At 64.0% G+C, this 23098-nt stretch overlaps 1 protein-coding gene across 1 annotated transcript in view; it reads left to right on the forward strand.

The window, feature by feature from the left end:
- Window positions 1-19491, forward strand: part of MGAT5B (alpha-1,6-mannosylglycoprotein 6-beta-N-acetylglucosaminyltransferase B) — a 35356-nt gene extending 15865 nt beyond the window's left edge. Inside the window, 11 exon segments of the mRNA XM_059671356.1 lie at window positions 248-412; window positions 1422-1591; window positions 8998-9129; window positions 10283-10416; window positions 13853-13983; window positions 14577-14732; window positions 15475-15621; window positions 15771-15887; window positions 16857-16931; window positions 17377-17633; window positions 18183-19491. Of these exon segments, the coding sequence (XP_059527339.1) occupies window positions 248-412; window positions 1422-1591; window positions 8998-9129; window positions 10283-10416; window positions 13853-13983; window positions 14577-14732; window positions 15475-15621; window positions 15771-15887; window positions 16857-16931; window positions 17377-17633; window positions 18183-18381 (1683 nt within the window). The 3' untranslated portion in view covers window positions 18382-19491.
- The last annotated feature ends 3607 nt before the right edge of the window (window positions 19492-23098 follow it).

The raw sequence follows: 23098 nt of genomic DNA on the forward strand, positions 1-23098 counted from the left end.
TGGGGACTGTGACAGCCAAGCAGCTCCTGAGGCTCCGGACAGGCCTGCGTGGCTGGGGAGGGGGAGCAGGGGCCCCCACTGTGAGGCTAGTGGGCCGCTAAGAAAGGGCGGAAGGGCGAAAGGGCGGGAGAAGCCAGAGCAGGCCCAGCCTGCGGGAGGTGCCAGCCCTGTCCCCGGGGCAGCAGGGGTTGGTGATGGCGCGGCTGCGGGCCTGAGAGTGAGAGCTGAGGACTGGCCTCCCCTCCAGGCAGTTTTCCGGAGCGACCTGTCCCACCTCCTGGGCCTGATGGGCAGCGGGAAGGAGTCTCTGATCTTCATGAAGAAACGGACCCGGCGGCTCACGGCCCAGTGGGCACTGGCCGCCCAGCGCCTGGCGCGGAAGTTGGGGGGTGCCCAGAGGGACCAGAAGCAGGTACCTGACCCCCTGTCCGTGTCCAGGGGGCTGAGCCCAGAGCGCTTAGGAAGTGAGCACAGGGCCCCAGGGCTCCAAGGGGACACTGGGTGTGCCCTCGAAAGAGTTTTATAGAATTTATTTGAATTTGAGCCGGAAAGGGGAGGGGGAGGCAAAGGCAGGTTAGAGGCACATTGTGGCCTGAGGCCTTTTCAGGTTTGGGAAAGTCAAGATCCTACCCCTTGAAGGCCCTACATTCTGTAGACATCTGGTTCTTTTGGGCAGAAATGTCGTGGCCTTTGTCTGGAAGGTTGGGAAGGATGTAGCCTGTTTTGGGAGGGTTCATTGGTTCATCCATCCATCCATCACCCATCCATCCATCACCCATCTATCCATCATCCATGAATCCATCACCCATCATCCATGCATCCATCCATCCATCCATCACCCATCCATCTATCCATCCACCATCCACCATCTATCATCCATCCATCCATGCATCCATCATCCATGCATGCATCCATCCACCATCCATCATCCATCTATCCATCACCCATCCATTATCCATCCATCCATCCACCATCCATCATCCATCCATCCATCCATCCACCATCCATTGTCCATCCATCCATCCACCATCCATTATCCATCCATCCATCATCCATCCATCCATCCATCCACCATCCATCATCCATCCATCCATCCATCCATCCATCCATCCATCATCCATCCAATAAATACTTACCTGACTCCCATCATCCTGTCTGTTTCTTTCAGAGTCCCTATCATTTCATGAAATTCTCTCTTGTCTGTGTTCACTGTTGTCTCCTCTTCCATCTGGAACGTAAGCGCCGTGAGGGCAGGATGTGACTGTCTTGTTCACTGTAGCCCCAGTGCCCAGCACGGTCACTCTGCCCGTTGGCTCCCCCACGTGCCCAGGCCCAGCTTGGAGACGGTGTCTGCTGCTGGCTGGGTCTCCCTGGGTGGCAGGGCTGTCTCTCCTCCATGCTGACCCTCTGTGTCCCCCCAGATCCTCGTCCACATCGGCTTCCTGACGGAGGAGTCTGGGGACGTGTTCAGCCCGAGGGTGCTGAAGGGCGGGCCTCTGGGGGAGATGGTGCAGTGGGCGGACATCCTGGCCGCTCTCTACGTCCTGGGCCACGGCCTGAGGGTCACAGTGTCCCTGAAGGAGCTGCAGAGGTGAGTGCCTGGAAGGGGAGCCCGTCCCCCAGAGCCCTCCTCCACGTGCTCAGTCTCACCCACCTCCTCCTCCCGACGGGGCCCCTGGCCACGTTTGGGATGCGCCAGGGAAGCGTATTCACACTGCACTGCTCTCACTGCGCTGCTCACACTGTGCTGCTCACACTGCGCTGCTCACGCTGCGCTGCTCTCACTGTGCTGCTCTCACTGTGCTGCTCACACTGTGCTGCTCTCGCTGCGCTGCTCTCGCTGCGCTGCTCACGCTGCGCTGCTCTCGCTGCGCTGCTCACGCTGCGCTGCTCACGCTGCGCTGCTCACGCTGCGCTGCTCACGCTGCGCTGCTCTCGCTGCGCTGCTCACGCTGCGCTGCTCACGCTGCGCTGCTCACGCTGCGCTGCTCTCGCTGCGCTGCTCACGCTGCGCTGCTCACACTGTGCTGCTCTCACTGCACTGCTCACGCTGTGCTGCTCACGCTGTGCTGCTCACGCTGTGCTGCTCACACTGTGCTGCTCACACTGTGCTGCTCTCACTGCTGCTCACACTGTGCTGCTCACGCTGTGCTGCTCACGCTGTGCTGCTCTCACTGTGCTGCTCACGCTGTGCTGCTCTCACTGTGCTGCTCACGCTGTGCTGCTCTCACTGCTGCTCACGCTGTGCTGCTCACACTGCGCTGCTCACGCTGTGCTGCTCACACTGCGCTGCTCACGCTGTGCTGCTCTCACTGCTGCTCACGCTGTGCTGCTCACACTGCGCTGCTCACGCTGTGCTGCTCTCACTGCGCTGCTCACGCTGTGCTGCTCTCACTGCGCTGCTCTCACTGCTGCTCACGCTGTGCTGCTCTCACTGCACTGCTCACGCTGCTCATGCTGTGCTGCTCACACTGTGCTGCTCACACTGTGCTGCTCTCACTGCTGCTCACGCTGTGCTGCTCTCACTGCTGCTCACGCTGTGCTGCTCACACTGCGCTGCTCACGCTGTGCTGCTCTCACTGCTGCTCACGCTGTGCTGCTCACACTGCGCTGCTCACGCTGTGCTGCTCTCACTGCGCTGCTCTCACTGCTGCTCACGCTGTGCTGCTCTCACTGCGCTGCTCACGCTGCACTGCTCACGCTGCGCTGCTCACGCTGCACTGCTCATGCTTCGCTGCTCACACGGTGCTGCTCACCCTGCGCTGCTCACACTGCTGCTCACACTGTGCTGCTCTCACTGTGCTGCTCACACTGTGCTGCTCTCACTGTGCTGCTCTCACTGTGCTGCTCACACTGTGCTGCTCTCACTGTGCTGCTCACACTGTGCTGCTCTCACTGTGCTGCTCTCACTGTGCTGCTCACACTGCGCTGCTCTCACTGTGCTGCTCTCACTGTGCTGCTCACGCTGTGCTGCTCTCACTGTGCTGCTCTCACTGTGCTGCTCACGCTGTGCTGCTCACACTGTGCTGCTCACACTGTGCTGCTCTCGCTGTGCTGCTCACACTGCTGCTCACACTGTGCTGCTCTCACTGTGCTGCTCACACTGTGCTGCTCTCACTGTGCTGCTCACACTGTGCTGCTCTCACTGTGCTGCTCTCACTGTGCTGCTCACACTGTGCTGCTCTCACTGTGCTGCTCACACTGCGCTGCTCACGCTGTGCTGCTCACGCTGCTGCTCACACTGTGCTGCTCACACTGTGCTGCTCTCACTGTGCTGCTCACGCTGTGCTGCTCACGCTGCTGCTCACACTGTGCTGCTCTCACTGTGCTGCTCTCACTGTGCTGCTCACGCTGTGCTGCTCACGCTGCTGCTCACACGGTGCTGCTCTCACTGTGCTGCTCACACTGCGCTGCTCTTGCTGTGCTGCTCACGCTGCTGAGTTCTCCGGTTGAGTTCTCCATCTCTGGGCCGGCCGGTGCCCGGTGTTTGTGCTCAGGGGCGGACTAATACTGGCCGGTGGGATGGAGCCGTGTCGTGGAAGTGGGGTCCCCTCTGCCCGCTGGTCTTGGGGAGATGCAGTTTCTCTTCCGGAACCGGGCTCCTTCCTGGGCCTGTCTGGGGGCTGGAGGCCAGTAAGCCCTGGAGGGTGTGAGCTGGGCTGGCGACGCCCACTCCTTCCCTGGTCTTGCCTTTCCAGGTTGCTCTGATGCAGTGGGAGGCGGGAGACTGGTGGTTAGAGAGTGGGGCTGTGTGCGCCAGGAGGCACATGTAAGTGAGGGTGGTGAAGGGGACTGACCAGCGCTGGGGTGCACCATCCCAGGTTCTGGGGCACAGGGTGCCGCCTGAAATAGCACCTCCGCCCCGTCTGGCCGAACACACCTGAGCTGGAAGGAACTGGGCAGGGAGCTGTCCCCAGGGCCGGTGCTGGGAGAGGGAGCCAGCCCGTCGCTCCCTCTGGCTCCTGCCCCGGTGGCGTTTTGTTGCCATACCAAGCTGTTCACACCGTGTAGGCCACTTCAGAGCCGGGCGTGCCCACTCGCCGCCCATCAGCATGCTGTGCTGCTCAGTGCTGTGCCCACCCCCTCCCTCTGGAGCCGAGCGCTGCAGGGCAGCTAACGCCTGCCCAGCTCCCTGCGAAATGGCCTGAGAGGAGGCATTTCCCTGCCCTCGACGCTCCTGCAGGGAGTCAGATGGGCGACCGTGAGGGGAGGAGGGAGAAGAGGGACCGGTGTGTGGGCAGCCCAGGAAGCCATGGATGGCACAGCCAGCAGCTGTGGGCAGCCATGGGCCAGGCTGCCACCGCCCATCACAGGGCCAGAGCGTGAAGATGGGGAGCCCCTGACAGCGAGGCCCTGCTGAAAAGTCCCACGATCTGAAATACGCCCCTGCCGCCATTTCTTCCTCTACACACGTGCACCCACGTGCGCACACATGTGCACATGCATACCACTGTGCACACCCACACACACCCATGTATGTGCTCACGTGTGTATGTATATGCTGTGCATACCCTGTGCTTGTGCACACAGGCACACCCATGCACACTTCTACATGCATCTGCACACCTCCACACACATGCAACCCCCTGTGCATGACAGGCACCACACTGCGCCTGTGCGCACCCCCACAGGCACCCCCACATGCACACCCCACAGAAGATCCGTATCTTCCCACCGTCGCATCGCTTCCTGCCGGCCTTTTGTGGGTCGGAAATTCCCAGAAGCAGGGGCTGCAGGGAGAGGTGCTCCCGCCTCCGACGCGCAGTCTGTGAGACGGGCAGGCGCAGGGCTGACCCGGGCGGCTCTGCCCGGTCCTCGCGGGTGTAGGTGCGAACGCACGCCTTGCTCACACAGGGCAGGGTTGCGTGAACAGCTCAGCGCCCTCGGGAATCGGCCTCAGGACGGTGTTTTTGGAATATGTTATCAGATATCATTTTTAAACAACTCAAATAATAAAAAGAAAGAAAACCACGGCCCCAGAGGCCGTTAGACAGTCATGTCTGCAGGAGTCACAGCCGGGCTGGGGGCGGAGCCAGTTTCCGTGGGGAGTCAGCCCAGCTGCAGCAGAGCCTTGCGGAAAAACACGGCGGTGGGGCCCACTCCTGGTGCCCCTGACTTCATGGGTCTGGGGGGGACCAAGTTACAAAGCACCCGGTGACCTCGTGAGCGGTGAGGGTTGAGATGGGGGAAGTCCAGGCTGTGGCTCCTCTAAGCACCCCCCCCCATACCCGGTCAGTGGGGGGATAGCTGTGGGGTTGGGACACTGACAGGCGTGAACTAGTCCCATGGCTTATGCAAAGAGCTGTCCTCTGTCCCCAGGGTGGGCGTGGGGGCTCAGGTCCTAGAAGATGTGTAGAAAGAGTGCAGATTCCTCCGCGCCCATGTTTGCACCCGAAAGCATTCCCGATCCCCATCCCTGTGGTCGCAGGGGTGGAGCCAGGCGGAGGGGGCAGGCCGAGGAGGCACCCTGGGAGGTGGCCCGGATCGTGGGGGTGGGGGCATCAGGTGGGAGCCTGTGCTTTGTGCCACGCCCTCTCTTGGTCGTACGTTTTTCCTGTGACAGGTGTGGGCCGGGGCTGTGAGCCCCTCAGGCTCATTTTGGCCAGGACCACCCTCAGGTACAGGGCCAGCCCTTTCCTCCCGTGGGGACTCCGGGACAGACGCGGAGGTTTGCTGAGTTGCTGGAGGACCCAACAGCAGCATTTATTGTCTCCGTCTGGAGGGGAAGTCCCGACGAGGGTGTAGCGCCCCGGTGTCGGCAGGGCGGGTCCTTCCCGGGCTGTGCGGGGTCTGGGGTCTGCCTCAGGCCTCTCCCCTGCTTCGGGGCCCTTGGTGTTCACTGGTTTGTAGAAGCATCGCCGAGAACTCTGCCTTCATCCTCACATGGCCTTCTCCCTGTGCCGGTGTCTCTATCCAAATTTCCTCTTTTTTAAAAACAAATACGTTTTTTTAAAAAATTGACTTCAGAGAGGAAGGGAAAGGGAGAGAGAGGTAGAAACGTTGATGAGAGAGAAACATTTATCAGCTGTCTCCTGCACGCCCCACACTGGGGATCGAGCCGCAACCCAGGCATGTGCCCTGCCCGGGAATCGAACTGGTGACCTCCTGGTGCCTGGGTTGACGCTCAACCAACTGAGCCGCGCCGGCCGGACAGATTTCTGTGCCTTATAAGGATGCCGGTCACGGCGGATGAGGGCCCACCCTGGTGACCGCATGTCAACTTGGTGACCTCTGTAAAGACCTGCCTCCACATAAGGTCACCTTCTGGGTGCTGGGGGTTAGGACTCCAACATATGGATTTGGGGGGGCACAATGCAGCCCATAGCAAGATGGTGACCGTTTGAGCGGAAAGAGGTTTGGGACGGAGATAGCGTGGGCTACATGCGTGGCGTTGCCGCGGGTTCTGCAGGAGGAGGGGGGCTTCCCCGCAGCCTTGCCTCCCGGCCTCGGGGAGCCATTCCATGCGAGCGGCGCCGAGTTAATTTGAAAATAGGTCAGCGGGATGTGAGGTCATCTGAATTCTGAGCGTTGCGGCTCGGCTCCTGCGACAGAGGCCTCTCCCTGGGCTGGGAGATGGCCTGTGCGGGGACGCGGGGACAGACGCTGCGGGGACATGCGCTGCAGCTCATGCACAGATGTTCACGGCAGATGTCTGGCCGCGGCCGAGCAGCGGGACGAGCCGCGTTCTCCGCTCCCCGCGCTCTGGTGTTTTAATTAACCGGCTCATCGCAGTGATGGTGGGGGCAGTACGCAGAGTCCGCACCTGGTTTCCGGGGCGAGAGAGGTGATGTCAGACAGCCCCTCCCATGAGCCGCCCGCTCTCGCTGGGGAGGAGGGAGAAGCCAGAGCCCTCCTGGGCAGCACCCCAAGTTATCCTCATGAATTGGAAACATCAATGACGAGAATCATTGATGGGCTGCCTCCTGCACGCCCCCTACTGGGGATCGAGCCCGCAACCCGGGCCTGTGCCCTGACCGGGAATGGAACTGTGACCTCCTGGTTCATGGGTTGACGCTCAACCACGGAGCCACGCGGGCCGGGCCACAGCGGGCATTTTAAAGGAAGCTTTCCCTTTCCCGCCTGCCCGGAATTGGCTGTGCTCATCAATTTCATTTGCATAATTTCAAGCATCATTAACAGGACATGGCACGAGGAAAAATTACCAGGCTCTTCCTCCACCCATGAGGGAGATTGGGTTGAGTGGGAAATTAGCTGACTTAACTGGCAGACGATGGGCCTGGAGGGGAGGGTGTCGAAGGAAGGGGGACGGAGCGGAAACTGGGCTGTCACGCTCGCGGCCTCAGTGGAAATCGGCGTCCTGCCTTTTTGTTGCTCCGTGTTTGTCCAAGGGAAGTCCCGATGGGAGTCCCCAGAGAATGACGAAGGCAGGGACCCCATCCCGCCCAGCCCGGCTTGACGGAGCCGCCTCCGGGTAGACTCTCTGAGGAGCCAGCCGGGGCCGGGCCTGGGGTTTGAACCCACTCAGATGTGGCCGGGACCAGCTCACCAGGCCGGAACCAGGTCGCACGAGCCAGCCCCAAGCAGCCGCCGGGCGCCGGGCGGCCGTTCTCTGAGGGCGGGAGAGAGGAAAGCCTGGGGAAGGCCTTGAATTTGGGCTCAGACCAGGATGAATTAGAGGTGCCCACGTGGAGGCGGCTGGGTGATGGGCCCAGGACTTAGAATGGAATTCAAGTGTCGGTGAAATTGCCGAGGGATAGGAAAATCCTAGGCAGCATTTCAGGGCCTCGTTGGTGATCCCACCCCCTTCCCAGAGCAGCTCGTTGGATGCCCAGTTAGCCCCGCGGCCGCTTGGGGAGAGGCAGTGGCCTGCTGTCCTCACGGCCGTGGGAGAGAGCCAGGTGGTGCCCTGGTGCTCAGGGGGCCTGGGCGGGGCAGAGGGTCCGCCATGGGCTCCCGAAATGAGATGGATCCGGCCTCGGCGTGCGAGCACCCGGAGCGGACGATCCTGGCGCACTTTGTAAGAATGCTTTTCCATGAGGTCCTTCCCACAGCGGAGGGAGGGCGATGACTCGTTTGTTCTAGTTTGGAGCGCTGCCTGGAGAGGTTATTTCCAGCCTCGGACCAGAGGCCCAGGGAGAAATAAACCCGAGGATTTTTAGCCGGGAGAGGTCCGGGGGATCCGCCCGAGCACCGCGTCGGGGAGGAGGCGGACACGGGACATTCGGGGTCGGTCAAGGCCGCCAGCAGGTCCGCGCCGGCCCTTGGGCCCAGGAATGCTTCTCACGGGTCCCCAAAGGGGCTCTGGGGGTTCTCATGCGCCTTCCAGCGAGGCTTCTGGACCACAGAACGGGGCGTGGGGGCAGCTGCTGTGGGGGGGGGGGCAGCTGCTGTGGGGGGAGGAGAGAGGGGGCTTCACAAGGGGCAGACACCGCTCCCCTGGCTCAGGGCTCAGCACAGACTCTGAGTGAGGGTCTCAGCCTGTCACCCTGCAGGGTGGGGGCGACAGCAGGCTGGGCAGGGGCCCTGCATGGTGGGCAAGGGGGGTCCTGGCAGGAGTTTCACTGGCAGCTGTGCCCATGTCCTTCGGGCTCCAGTGAGACGACCCCAAGGCTCCGGCCCCGGAGGCAGCTCCGTCCCGGATGGAAACGCTCACGTGAACGAGCTGGCAGCCGGGTGCCCGCAGGGCTCCAAACCCTGTGGCTGCGCGGTGGCTCCTAGGGAAGGAGAAGGCCCGCTCTGGCGGACAGGCCTGCAGGGAGCACGCGTGTGGGAATTAGCCAAGGCGCCCCTTCCTCAGGCCCACCTGCCCCTCGTTGGGGTGAAGAACCTGCAGGCCGTGCAGGCCGCCCTGCCCCCTCCCTGTGCCAGCGTGTCTCCTGCGGCGCCCTCCCTGCCCTCCCTGCCCGCACCTGTCCTGGGCTGTGGGATCTGGGGGGGGCGGGCTCAGGTACTGCAGACACAGGGCCGGTTGGGAAGGTGGGTTTCTGCGGCCTGGGGGTCCCCTGGGGCTCAGACGCTGACCGGCTCTTCTCTCAGTAACTTAGGGGTGCCGCCGGGCCGCGGGAACTGCCCGCTCACCGTGCCCCTGCCCTTCGACCTCATCTACACCGACTACCACGGCCTGCAGCAGATGAGGCAGCACATGGGGCTGTCCTTCAGGAAGTACCGGTGAGGGGCGAGAGGGGCGGCACCCCCTGCACGGCACCCCCTCCACGCCCTGGGGAGCGCCTGGGCCTGGTCTCCCTGTCTCTGTCCTCCCCTCCTCCCTCCCTTCTCCAAGGAGCCCTGCCACCCCCCCCCCTGCCCTGGCTGCCCGAGTGACACGGAACCACGCGCGTGGCTGGTGGCCCTCTGCTGCGTGGCAGGCCGAGGGAGGGGCAGAGAGGAAGTGCAGGGAGGGGCGGGGAAGGGGACAGTGCCCTGTGCTGGGCCCTCTGTAGGGGGGGCTCTCAGCACCCCCTGCCCGGCAGGAAGGCCAGTCCATGCTCCGTCTTGCAGACAGTGGGCTCGGGTTTAATTTAGCGCAGGAGCCGGCTAGGCATGACGCCTGCTCCCGGCTCATGGACGGTCCCTCATGGTTTCATTAGGGAAAAAAGTGACAGGCAGCGTTATTGCTTTTATTATAAATGTGCCCTCCACACACCCGCTCCTCCGCCCCCCTCACCTTCTCCGGGAGGAGTGCCGGCCTCAGCAGTCCGTGGCCCACCCTGGGTCCCGGGAAGGAGGCCTGTGAATCCCAGGTGCCCACTCCTGGGGGGGGCCAGAGGGAAAGGGGCTGCGGCCACTGGGCGCAGCCTCAGGTGGGGACAGAGCCTCTGTTCAGCTGGGAGGGCCCCCTGACGCGGCCAGACTGGAGGGGGGACCTGCGGCGCTGCCTGCCCCACGGCGTGCCCCCAGCGGCTGGTCCCGGCCCGCCCTCTGCACCTCAGCTGGGATAGGCCAGGCACAGCCTGGGGGTGCAGGCTCCTGGGCAGAGGGCTGTGGACTCAAACTCCCTGGAAAGTGCAAATTGTACAGGGCACCCCTGGGACCGTGGGGGGACCCCACCCCCGGCAGTGCCTCCCCTTGTAGGCCCCGTAGGGGCAGCCGTAACAGGTGACAATCTGAGTTAGCGGTCCAGCGGCCCTGAGAGCACTGGGCTGTTGTTAGCCCCACTTGACAGATGGGGAAGCGGCCAGAGAGGTTAGGGGGCCTGCCCGTGGTCACACAGCTCTGTGTCTGAGCCCAGGCTCTCACCTCACACGGTACCACCCAGGGCTGGGGCACCCCCGGCCCAGGGAGAGCCTGAGGTTGCTGATTCTGGGTCCCCCTCCCCGGGCAGGTGCCGGATCCGGGTCATCGACACCTTCGGAACGGAACCTGCGTACAACCACGAGGAGTACGCCACGCTGCACGGCTACCGGACCAACTGGGGCTACTGGAACCTCAACCCCAAGCAGTTCATGACCATGTTCCGTGAGTGTCCGTCCGGCCGCGGGGCGGTGCGGGGGGTGGGGGGAGATGGGGCCCTCGCGGTTCCTGCCGTGGCATCCGGGGGGCGGGCTCTCCTCCTTCCCCGGTGCCAGGGCACATGCCAGGCCTCGGCCTCCTCCAGGAGAGCCTCGCTCCCCTTCCAGCAAATGTGTGAGCCAGAGACGGAGCGGGGAGGGAGCAGCCGGATTTGGGGAAGCGTGGGGACTTTTCTGACACCAGCAGGGCCTGGCCTTGCCCTCCGGGGCCTTCCAGAGCTCGGCCACGGGCGGCCTGGGCGGCGACGGGCGGGACCGCCAGGCTTCCCTCAGCGGAGGGAACGGATGTGGTGAAACGGACTGAGAGGGACGTGGAAGGGACTGGCAGGCTCTGGAATGCAAGAGCTCCGCCCAGGGCACAATGGGCAGCGAGGCTGTGGGTAGCGGCGGGGCCCCCCGTGTGTGGAAACCCTCGGATCTGCGCGTCAGGCAACCAAGGCGCTGAGAGCTGAGCTGAGCTGTTTTCAGTGAGACTAAGCCATGGACGCCCTGACTGCCCTCTTCACCGCAGCGCGTGGGAGCGAATGAACCTGTTCCTGGCAGTTCAGGGCAGCTCTCTGCCTGCCCAGGCCGGGTGTGTGTGTGTGTGTGTGTGTGTGTGTGTGTGTGTGTGTGTGTGGCCCCTCCCGCGCTGTGGAAGGGGCGCTTCCTTCTTGTCCAGAGGCTACTGGCTGTCGCTGGAATGGGCGCGGGTACCTGCCTCCAGCAGCATCTCACGAGTCTGATTTGCGGCTCGGTGGGGGCTCCGGGTCAGAGCCCGGCAGTGCCCTCGCCAGGACTGGTCTCAGTTAAGAGCAGGCGGGTTCTGAGCAGGGTCCCGAGGAAGTTGCCAGAAGGAAAGCAGCTGGTCTTTATTTCTCCTGTCCACACGCGTCTCTTCCGGGGCCGTGCCCCCGGGTCCCAGGCTGTGCTGTCAGAGCAGGCGTGGCTTCTGGGCCCCTATGTCTTGGTTTGATTGGATCCCACGCGGTTGGAAGGCAGGAATGTTCCTTGGGGCCCCGATGAGGAAACTGAGGCCGGGAGAGGCAGAGCGTGCCAGCTGAGGGCACACAGACGCCTCCCCAGGCCCGTCGCAAGGCTCACCCGAGAGGAGGGGGACTGTCCTCACAGGCCACCTGGGCACGGGGGCTCCCAGGAGAGGGAGTGACGGGGGTGGGGCGGGACCGAGGAGCAGATGCTGGAGGGAAAGGAGACCCCTGGGCCCTGTCCTCCCTTCGAAGGGAGCTGTGAGCCATGAGGCCGGTAAGAGGCCGGGAGGCGGGGGGCGGAGGGGAGGGCCTTTGAGCACAGGTTCCTAGTTCACATTGGGTCCTGTAATCCCAGGTTCACTGCGGGTTCTTGAGCTAGGAAATGTCCTGGAGAAAAGGTTTTTGGGTTTTGTTAATTAAAAAAAAATTGAAGTAATTTTAAAAATTGATTCAGAGAGAGGAAGGGAGAGGGAGAGATAGGAACATTAGTGATGAGCGAGAATCATGGATCAGCTGCCTTCTGCACGCCGCCCCCAACCCCCCACTGGGGATGGAGCCCACAATCCTGGCATGTGCCCTGACCAGAATTGAACCATGACCTCCTGATTCATAAGTCGGTGCTCAACCACTGAGCCACACCGGCCGGGCGAGAAAAGGTTTTTTTGAGGCACATTATTATTCTGGCTGACTTCCGATGACCAGAGGAGCATGGCACACAAGAGGGAAGCAGGAGATGGGTTAAGAGGCTTCTGTCATAACCTACATGGACAAAGTAAGGACTTGTCCTGGGGTGGAGCCCTCTGGATGTGGAGGTCCAGACCTGGCAAACTCCTACTCATCCTCCAAAACCCCAAGTCAAATGTTTCCTCTTTGCCATCACTTTCAGTGATCCCCTGGTCTCCTATTCCAGGCAGAATGTTTTTAGAACTCTTAAATACACCTAATTCAGTTAAAGCCTTTATTGAATTATATGAGAGTTATTTGCAAATGCATTTACTTCCGCTGATAGATTATGAATCACTAAAAAAGGGGCCACTGGCTAATTTATCTTTATTTCCCTAAAGCCTGTGAGGTCCTCAGAAAAATGTTAATTGGTTGAATAAATTAAAGAGAGAAAAAAACAAAAACCAGAGAGGCGTGCGGCTTTAATGACATACCAAGTGCAGGAAGCAAGTCACAAGCCTCCCTCCTTCCCCATCAGGCCGGTCAGTTCCCCCTGAGCTAGCTGGGAGGCTGGCTGCCCCCCCCCCCCCTTTCCCGCCTGCCCCTTGCCCTGGCCTCACCCCTGCCCGCCCCACAGCTCCCTGTTATTTTCATTGGTTGCAGTACTTCCTGTCCCATGCCCCGTGGGTCCTAAACCTGCCCCTCCTGGGGCAGGGGGCGGAATGAGGGATTGAGTCTTCAGCTCAGAGAATAGGGAGGAGTGGATCAGGGAGAGGCCTGGGTGGCAGCCCCGGCTGGAGCCAGAGGGGAAGGAGAGAGGAGGGGGCTGGGCAGGCCAATGGGGCCGGGGAGGGTCTGGTCCACCCTCCCGGGACCTCTCCCTGATTGGGCAGAGCCTCCTGAGACATCACAGAAATGACTCCAGACCCCACCTTGTAGCGGCTGACGCTCCGGGACAGCTGTGTTGTCCTGTAACCAGCAAGCGCCTCACCGGACAGTGGTCGGGGCGTCAGCCCAGGGTCCGTGGGCTTTCTGGGCCCTTCGACAGCAAACCATCCCCTCCTCTCAGATGCACCAGATGCTGATGACGGCTTTTTGTGGGGCCGGGGGTGAGGTTAGAAACACTACATTCAATCTACACGTTTGATGACAGGCCAGCATGTGCCAACATGCATCTGAAACTACGACATGGGGTGTTTGGCATCAGGGTTGTGGGGAGGCCACAGCCCCGCCCTGGAGGGCAGCATGGATTTCACGGGCTCCATAGCTGTTCCGCTCAAGCTCCCCTGTGCGGGAGGGAGGGGCCGTGCCCTTGCGGACCATGGTGCTGTGCCTACATGGCCACCCCTGGCCGCAGACACAGTCAGGGATGTGCTCCAGCGGCGAGGAATTGCGGCGGGAGCTCAAGCGTGTCGCCTGCCCTGGGCTCTGGGCTCTGGGCTCTGGGCTTGGGGACAAGGAAGTCAGAGCACGCTCCTCGCTCTAACAGACCTGACCAGGGAGCGGGCCTCGAAGGGAGGGCCCCACGAAGGCTCCTGGGAGTGGGGCCCTGAAGGCTGAGTAGGATTCCTCACCCCAGAAAGGGGAGGCGGGCACCCCAGGCAGAGGGACAGCGGATGGGTGACCTCCCCCCTCTCCCCACAAGACCTTCCACCCCCAGCCCCTCCCACCCCTGCCACGTGGGCGGCCCTGGGAGACCCTGGCGTGTCCCTGGCCGTCTGTGACGCCCTCCTGGCCGCGCTCTGACTGCAGCTCACACCCCCGACAACTCCTTCATGGGCTTCGTGTCCGAGGAGCTGAACGAGACGGAGAAGCAGCTCATCAAGGCCGGCAAGGCCAGCAACATGGCCGTGGTGTACGGCAAGGAGGCCAGCATCTGGAAGGTGCGCCCCCCCGGACCCGCTCCCACCTGCCCCCGCCTGGCTGGGGCTGGCCCCTTGCCCCCCTCCCCGTCCCTGCTCTGCCCCAAACTCAGACCGAGGCCTGTAACTTCCCCCTCCCCCCTCCCTGGGATGGCGAAGGGGGCTTAGGCGAGACTCGGGGGTGCTGTGGGACGGGAGGCCGTGGAGAAGGTGGGAGAGGTCCAGGGATTGGCACCCCACTTTCAGGGCGGGGTCCCGGAGAAGCGCTGCCTGCCCGCCCGTCACTGACCTGCTCTCTCTCCTCTTTTCTCTGCCCCCCTGGCCGTGAGGCAGCTCCAGGTAGGACTGTGCGCCGCGTGCTCCCTCCTCCTCCCGCGTATCACGTGGTTGTTTTGTGGGACGACCCTCACACGGTGGTGGTTGGGATGAGGTTCAGCGAACAGTGACTCAGAGGGCTGAGGGCAGAGAGGAGAGGGGCTGTGCCAGGGCCGCACAGCTGGTGAGCGCCGACCGAAGACTGGCCCACACCTCCTGCTGCTAGACCAGGGCTCTCCCTCCTGCTGCCCCGCCTCCCGGGGGCAGGGCGGGGCCCCCACCTCCCCCTCGCCCCCCAGGGGAAGGAGAAGGTCCTGAGCATCCTGAGCGAGCACATGGAGGTCCATGGCACCGTGTTCTACGAGAGCCAGCGGCCCCCCGAGGTCCCCGCCTTCGTCAAGAACCACGGCCTCTTGCCGCAGCCCGAGTTCCAGCAGCTGCTGCGCAAGGCGAAGGTGAGCCCGGCCGCGGGCACCGGAGGTGCCGGCCCCCCGCGGGGCCCCAGCGTGGACGGGCCCAGCTGGCTGTGCTCACGGGGGGCACACGTGTTGTTGGGGGAAGGGCGCCTTTGTGCAGCGAGCAGCCTGGACAGCCTCGCGGGGCAGCCCCGTGGGTTCAGTCATCCTCCGGCGCCTGCGGGACTCAGCCTGGCACGCTCCTGGCAGGAGGAGTGAGTGCGGGGTTCCTGTTTGCGGGGTGAATGGTCACGGTCCTTTGGGGGCAGCTGAGGTGGGGTCTGACGCCTCCTAGACTCGGGGCCATTTCCCCTCCCTGCAGAAGCAGCTGTCAGAGCAGCGGAGCCACCGATACTGCCTCACCTGCCTCCTCGCTTCACAGATGGGGAAACCGAGGCCTGGGGGGGGGGCGGCACCCAGCTGGGCTGGGCTGTCCTTTTTTTTTAATTCAGAGAGGAAGGGAGAGGGAGAGAGAGAGAAGCATCAATGATGAGAGAGAATCATGGATCGGCTGCCTCCTGCACGCTCCACTCGGGATCAGACCCGTAACCTGGGCACGTGCCCTGACCAGGAATGGAACCGTGACCTTCGATGCTCAGCCCCTGAGCCACACCTGCTGGGCTGAGCTCTCTTCCCCCCCGCCCCCCCCGCCCCGTCCCCACCCCATTGCCTCCTGAGAGTGAGTGAACGGGCCGCGTGTGGTCCTGGCCTTCCCTGACCGCCGCACCACCTCGCTCTTCAGCTCTTCATCGGGTTCGGCTTCCCCTACGAGGGCCCCGCCCCCCTGGAGGCCATTGCCAACGGCTGTGTCTTCCTGCAGTCCCGCTTCAGCCCGCCCCACAGCTCCCTCAACCACGAGTTCTTCCGAGGCAAGCCCACCTCCAGGGAGGTGAGTGGGGGGACCCAGGCCCCCATCTGAGGGTCTGAGATGGGGAGCCTGCAGGTCCTGGAAGAGGGAGACCGAGGCGTGGAGCAAAGGGGCGCTGGGACCGGTGGGCGGGGCGCTGGCACCGCACACCCGCTGCCCCTGCCCGCCAGGTGTTCTCGCAGCACCCGTACGCCGAGAGCTTCATCGGCAGGCCCCACGTGTGGACCGTGGACTACAACAACTCGGAGGAGTTCGAGGCCGCCCTCAAGGCCATCATGAGGACCCAGGTGAGCCTCAGGCCCATCGGCACCGCCAGCGCGTGCCCGTCTTCGCTGTCATTGGGAAGCGATGCCCTCCTGGTGAATTCCGACTCCCAGGCCGGGGTTGGCGGGTGTGACCGCGGAGCCCCCCTCACCGGCGTGTGTGAGGGTGAGGAGCACGGGTGAGGGAGACCTGAGGCCCCAGCCCGCTGGCCCCCACTCCGGGGGGGGCCCTTCAGTCACCTCTCGGCCTCAGTGGGTTTGCCCGTTGGCACCTGTCCGTCCAGATGAGGCCATTCAAGGTGAGGGGACGGGAAGCCGTGTGGGCGCCTGCCTCCTGCTGCCTCCCCTCTCACTGTTGCAGCCGATATTCCCGGCAGGACCGGCGCCGGCCACGCCTGTAATTACACCCCATGGGTGACCCTCCCCGGCTGTTGCCGCCCCTGGCGGGAGGTCCGCGGCCGGTGGGACTCGGCTGTCAGGGGCCTTTGCATCACCACGTGGCCCGGGTTTGCCGGGAGCAGGCAGAGCATGTGGGGGGGGAATCCCTTCTCTAAAAATCAATGGAAAAACAGCCGTGGGTGAGGAGTAACAAACCAAAAAGGAAAGAAGAGAAACGAGGACCCAGGCGCTGGGGGTCTGGGGGTCACGAAGGACAGTGGGTCTGGGCCTGTCCCAGGTGGGGTGGCGCTCGGTGGCTTCCTGGAGGCGGTGTCGCCTGAGGGGAGGGTGGACGGGCTGGGTTGGCCCTGGAAAGAGGCGTCAGGGCCCGTGACCGGATGGAGCGTTGGCATGACTGGAAGGGGGAAGCTCAGTGAGGCTGGGACCAGCGTGGGAGGGAGGGCCTGGCCTGGGTCTCCTAGGTCCGGAGCCCCGGGAGGTGCCCTGAGGAGCAGGGAGTCCGAGCAGAGGGGCCAGGTCTCCGCTCCCAGTGCTGAGCATGGCCGGGCCCTGGCACCAGGTCTCCTGCCCCCTGTCTGCCTGTCCATCCCACAGGTAGACCCTTACCTGCCCTATGAGTACACCTGTGAGGGGATGCTGGAGCGGATCCACGCCTACATCCAGCACCAGGTAGGGGGCCTCTGCTCTCTCCGCCCGACCAGAGGAGGGCGCCGGCCAGCACTGCCTGAGGAGGCCGCCCATCCAGGGTGCTGCGTCCATTTAACTCCCTGTCCTTCCCCAGTCCATCCATCTGTCTCCTTCCTTCCCGGCACAGCCGGTGGGGGTGGGGGGCCGAGGGGTGGGGTCAGTATTACTGTCAGAGGCCAGGCCTGAGGCCCCAGGTGGGTTCCCTGACCTCTGGGGCCTCCCTCCCACCCTCCCTGGAGACAGATCAGTGCCCACCCAGTGGGGCTGCTGCGCGGGTAAATGAAATGACGCCCGGAAGGCCACCGGCATTAGCTAGCCCCGATGGTGATGCGAGCATGATGATGGGTTTGCCAGCACCCACGTGTCAGCCCGTGGCTCCCGTGGCCGCTGTGGCCTGCTGCCCTCTCACACTGCTCTCTCCTGACAGGACTTCTGTGCAGCCCCAGGCCCCGCCCCAGCAGGGGCTGGAGTCCCGAAGAGCCCCTTGGTCCTGGCCCCCAATGCCACCCACCTCGAATGGGCCCGGAACTCCAGCCTGGCCCCCGGGGCCTGGCCCCCAGCGCACTCCCTCCGGGCCTGGCTGGCTGCCGCGGGCAGGGCCTGCACGGACGCCTGCCTGGACCGCGGGCTGGTCTGCGAGCCCTCCTTCTTCCCCTTCCTCAACAGCCAGGACGCCTTCCAGAAGTGAGTGAGCCACCAGCCCCTTCTTCCACCCAGCCAGGCTCACTCCCAGAACCCCCCTCTCCCAGCCAGGCTCACTCCCAGAACCCCCCTCTCCCAGCCAGGCTCACTCCCAGAACCCCCCTCTCCCAGCCAGGCTCACTCCCAGAACCCCTGTCCTGCCCAGCTGGCAGCAGTGGGTGAAGGGGACACCTTCAGTGAGTCAGGGAGGATCCCAAGGGACTTTCCAGGCAGGTGTCCATCAAAGCCCCACACTCCTGGCAGAGCCTCAGCCCCAAGACACTGATGGAAGCTCCCTGTCCAGTCCCCCCCGCCCCCCCCCAGCATCTTCCCAGGTTCTCCCTGATGGATCAGCCAGGCCCACCCTCCTGGCCCCGCTCCTCCTCTCTCCGAGCAGGTGGGAGAAGGAGCCGAGGGCCAAGGTCTGTCCTGGCACCTCCTAGAAAATTCTTCCCCAGTTTGGGCTGGGCCAGCCGGGGGTGGGGAGGTGGGCAGGACCCGCTGGGCGTTCTGCTCCTGCCCTCTGAGTGCTGCCACCCTGGTGCCCACCAGGCTGCAGGTGCCCTGCGACAGCACCGAGTGGGAGATGAACCACCTGTACCCGGCCTTCGCCCAGCCCGGCCAGGAGTGCCTCCTGCAGAAGGAGCCGCTGCTCTTCAGCTGCGCGGGCGCCAGCGCCAAGTACCAGCGGCTCTGCCCCTGCCGGGACTTCCGCAAGGGCCAGGTGGCCCTGTGCCGGGACTGCCTGTGAGGGCGCCGCGGCCCCTCGCCGAGAAGCACCAGCAGATTCCGAGCTCCAGCGACCGCCCCCCCCCCCCCAAGCTGGGCTTCCTCCCTTGGCCTGGAGTGGGCAGAGCAGGCGAGTGCCAGGCTGCAGGGCGGGCGGCCCCTCCTCCTCATCCAGGGGCTCATGGCGGCAGCGAGGCCAACCGGCTGTGGGGCTGCCAGAGGGTCCCTGGCCAGGAGCAGGGGCAGGGGCCCCTCGCTGAGTGCAAGGCCAGACCTGACAGGTGGAGAGAGGGCCCTGGGCCCAGGACGGGCCCTCGCTGCACAAGGTCGGGAGCAGGGGTCCCGGGAGGGGCGTCGGCCTTGTCCCTGTGGAGGAGTTTGGGGTGTGGCCAGAAGGGGCAGGGGACTGGGGAGGCCAGGCGGAGGGACCCAGTCCTTGCCCCTCCCCTCTCCCACACCTGTCCCTGCTGCACGGGCCACCGTTGGAGGCGCAGGGACCCCTCGGGCGGGTGGAACGGCGTCCCCCTCCTGCTTGTTCTGTTCTCTTCACTTGGGGCTTCTCCTGAGCCCCCCTGGCATGACTGCCATTCCGGCCCCGGCCTGTTCCCCACCCCCCCAGCCTCTGAGCACGGTGCTGGCCCCTTCCCAGCATCCACTGCAGGCGCAGGTCCGGGCCGAGCTACTGCCCATCACACCCCTGGCCCAGGCCCCTGGCCCCCGGCCCCCGGCCCCACCCATCAGTGCTGTGTCCGTGTCCCTCCAGCTTCCAGCCATCTCGGATCAACTGTGCACCCCGTGCAGCATGCCTGCCCCCGCCCAGGCCCCCAGAAACACTGCCACCCCATCCTGTGTATAGCCCCCTGCCTCCCTGGGCCACCCGGCCGCCCTCCTGGGCTGCCCGCCACCGGCCATGGAGGCGGCCGGAGCCCTGAGAGTCGGGAGGAGCGGCCTCCGCTGCCGCTGGTACCTCCGGTCCAGACCCTCTCCCGGCCTGGCCGCCCTGCAGCCGCAGACACTCCAGTCACCAAGGACCTGACCTTCGGGGGAAAGCAATAGAGACTCTCTTCTCTCTCTTTTTTAAAGATTTATTTCTTGAAATAATAAATATTTTATTGGGATGTGAGGTGCAGAGGAGGAGCCTGCTGTTTCTCATCTTTTCTGGGACCCGAGAGGCGGGGGGAGCGAGGGGCGGGGGGAGCGAGGGGCGGGGGGGGGGGGGAAGCGAGGGGCTGGGAACGGTCCCTGCTCCACATCGTCGAGGCTGGGGCTCCGCCTCAGGCTGCCCGGAGGAGGGCCCTGCCTCCTGTCTTAGACTCTTAATGAGGTGAGTGGGGTGCAGGGGCGGAGGGGGCAGAAGCAGGCTGGTAGCAGGAGAGAGAGGAGTCTGACCCGCGCCCAGATACAAGGCCAGAGGGTGGCGGGAGCGGTCCTCCAGCCCTTCCTCCCGAAACGCAAGCGGCCGCCTCACTTCAGCACCACCCCCCCACCCCACCCCTGCAAACCGAGGAAACCACAGGCCCAGGCGCCTCCCCCTCCCCCTTACAGGTGAGGGAACAGCCATGGCAAACACCTGGGAGCCTCGGCCACCCCCACCCGCTGCCCTGACCCGTCCAGCCAGCGTCCACGTGGGCCCGGGCATCAGAGGCTCTGAAAAGCACGGCGCCGGGGTCTCTAGGGGCAGCGCCTGGCAGCACCTCTGACCCCAGGGATCTGGGGACCGGCTGCAGGGGCCTTTGAGGCCTGTCCCTCCCACTCCCACTCAGGCCCCAGGCCAGAGGCGCTGCTCCCACAGCCCAGGCGGGGAGGCCGCAGCTGCTGATGAGCCTGGGGATGAGGAGGGAAGAGGCGGGCGCTGGCTGGGCCTGGGGCAAGGAACACGCGCGCACACACAGCTCTGTGGGAGCTCACGGGCAGGAGAGGTTTCGGGGGCTGTGGACAAGCGCCCTTCCCAGAACCGGGAGGTGGGAGGGAGGGCTGCAGAGGCGCGGGGCCTCCTGGGAGGCCGGGAGGCTGGGAGGCTGGGCGGCCGGCCGGACGAACTCTGCTTTGTCTCTTAGCTGGGGCTGGGCCTGGCCGACTTGCCCTCCCTCCCGCCTGGCACCGCAGCTGCCCCTCCCTTTGGTTGACTCCAAAGGCCCCTCAGAACCCCAACCTGCTCCGCGGGACCCGCCCTGTGGTTCTTGTGTTTCTCCTGTGAAATAAGGAAGGTGATCCCGGCACGCGGGGGCTGAGGGTGCATCGAGGTCAGGTGTGAAGTGTGGTGAGCTGGGATGTGAGTGTTCAGTAATGGAGCTACGGGCCGCGGACCTCAGGTCTGCCCCCAGGGGCCTCCAGGTGGCCTCCGGGTGCCTCTAGGTCCAGGGCTCCTGGCCCTTCCTGGTGGGTGAGGACAGTGAGGCTCCGGGGAGAGCAGTTCCCAGCCTGTCGCTGCCCAGACGGGACACCAGACATCCTGACCCCTGGGCCGGAGGTCGTCGCCAGCCGAGCGGCTGGTGGGCGGCTTATCCTTGGGCAGCAGAGGTGGCAGGGGTTGCGGGTTGAACTGTGTCCCCTGCGGTGACCTGATATGGAAGAGCCTTTGCAGGCGCAGTGAAGATGGGCCGCTGGGTGTGGGCGGACCCGGAGCCCGATGACTGGCGTCCTGGTAAGAGAGGAAGTGGGGCACAGACACGCGGAGGAGGCCACGTGGAGACGCGGGCCGAGCTTGGAGGGGTGCAGCCACAGGCAGGGGTCAGGAAGGATGCCGGCAGCACCAGGAGCTGGAATTGGGGGGAAGGGGCCTCCCCTCCCCTAGACTGGGGAGCTCAGACGGCCCGCCCTCCATCTCAGACGTCTGGCCTCCAGAGCTGTGAGAGAATCATAGCTGTAACTTCGAGCCCTCTGATTTGTGATGGTTTGTTGCAGGAGCCACAGGAACTAATGCAGGGGTCATGGGCCGCCTGCCTTTAAAGATAATAGCCCACAGGGCGCAGCTGTGTCCAGGGAGTCCAGAGCCCAGTGGCCCCCGGCCAGGCCACCGGCCTGCACGCAGCTCAGTCCACCTTTTCCCAGAAAAACGTGGAGCCTTCTCAATAAAACCCCCAAGGAGACAGAACGCTGGGTCCCAGGGATTCAGACCCACTGGAGATCACATCGGTAACCCCACCCCTGCCCCCCAAATATCCTCCCAGGCACGGGCCCTCGGGGTACCCGGGAACAGCACCAGGTGATCCCAGGAGAAGGGGGTGCTCCCAGCAGAAGGGGGTGGTCCCCACACACCTCCCGCTGGATTCAGCCTTGATCACCGCCTCTGCCTCTGCTAAAAATAGCCCAGCCCCGGCTTGACTTCTGCATATATTTGCATATTGGGCTTGAGACTCATGAATATGGAGAAACAGGGCAGCTGACTTGTTTGTGCAGCAAACCCAACAGAGGACACTTGCCCTCCTGGGGTCATTCCCCGCTCCCCCGCTGCCCTGGCCGCCCAGCCTGACCATCCGCCACCTCTTCCTTCAAGAGCCTTAGGGGGGGGGTCTTTTCCAGTGGGGGTCCCAGGGCTGGGGGGGGCTGGGCTTTGGGTTTTGGAGCGCTGGGAGTGCTTCCGGCTGGGGGCTGCATGAGACACCCGGAGGCTCTGTCCTCTGACCCTAGACCCGCCTAGTCCCTCAGAACCGCTCCCCGTGCCTGTGCATTGCGGGGACCTCAGCAGGGGAGGTGGAGGGGGGCAGATGGCAAACTCTGACCTCGGCTAAAGCTGGATTCAGGGCTCCCCATGTCCCATCGTGTTCCCCCACGGCCCCTCGTCCATCCCACAAACCCTCGCACAGCACAGCGCGTGGTGCAGCGCTTGGCCGAGGTACACAGTCTCAATCCCCCGCCCCCACCCCGGTGCCCGTGTCCTGAACACCAGTGTCCAGGGCCTGAGCCTGTGGGGAACCCCCGGCTTCCCGGGTCTGGTGACGCTTGCTTTTCATCAACCCTGGAACCGGCCCAGCCAGGATCCCCTCGTACTTCTCGTCTCTGTGCCAAAGGGTGTTTCCTGCCCCATCCTGTCCCCGAGGCCAGGGTCCAGAACAGGCCTGGCTCCAGGCAGGAGTCCAGCTCCCACCTCAGGCCCAAGGCCCCGCGTTAGATTCCCAGTTTTGATAAGTGGGGGTTACAGTGTTGGTGTCTTGAACGGGGGTGGGGGGAGTGTTTGGGCCTCAGAAATTGGCCTGTGCAACAAATCCAGGCTTTTGATGCCTCATGTGCATTGTGTTTTGGGGAGACCTGCCACCGATGGGGGGCCCTCCGCAGGGGCGTCTCACCCGCTGGAGGGCTTGCTGTTTGACAGTGTGGCCCTCACCCCGCCCTCTGCTTCCTTTCTGCGCCCCCTCCCGGGCCCTCAGCGCCCCTCTCATCCTGGGTTTGGCAGCTGACTGGGACTGGGGCTGTGCGGGCCCTGCCTCCCCTCGCTGCTGCTCAAGGAAATAATTAATAATAATTAATGAATAAGCTGTGTTTATTGAGAGCCATTTACACAGAAAGCCTCAGGGTACAGGGCACTCAGACGTAATTAAAAGTGGCACATTTTAAACTTTGAAGCGCAAAGCTGTGGCCCAGGGCAGGGCTCCCCCCTCCCCGCACCTTCCTCTGACCCCCACTTTGCGGGTGGGGCCTGGGAAGGTGGGAAGAGGGGCCTCATCGTGGGGCTTAGGGTGCAGCCCAAGATCACCCACCTACCTGTGCATCCATCCACCACCCATCCATCCACCCACCCA

Source organism: Myotis daubentonii, chromosome 16 (genome assembly GCF_963259705.1).
Source record: "Myotis daubentonii chromosome 16, mMyoDau2.1, whole genome shotgun sequence".
NCBI classification, from domain to species: Eukaryota; Metazoa; Chordata; class Mammalia; order Chiroptera; family Vespertilionidae; genus Myotis; species Myotis daubentonii.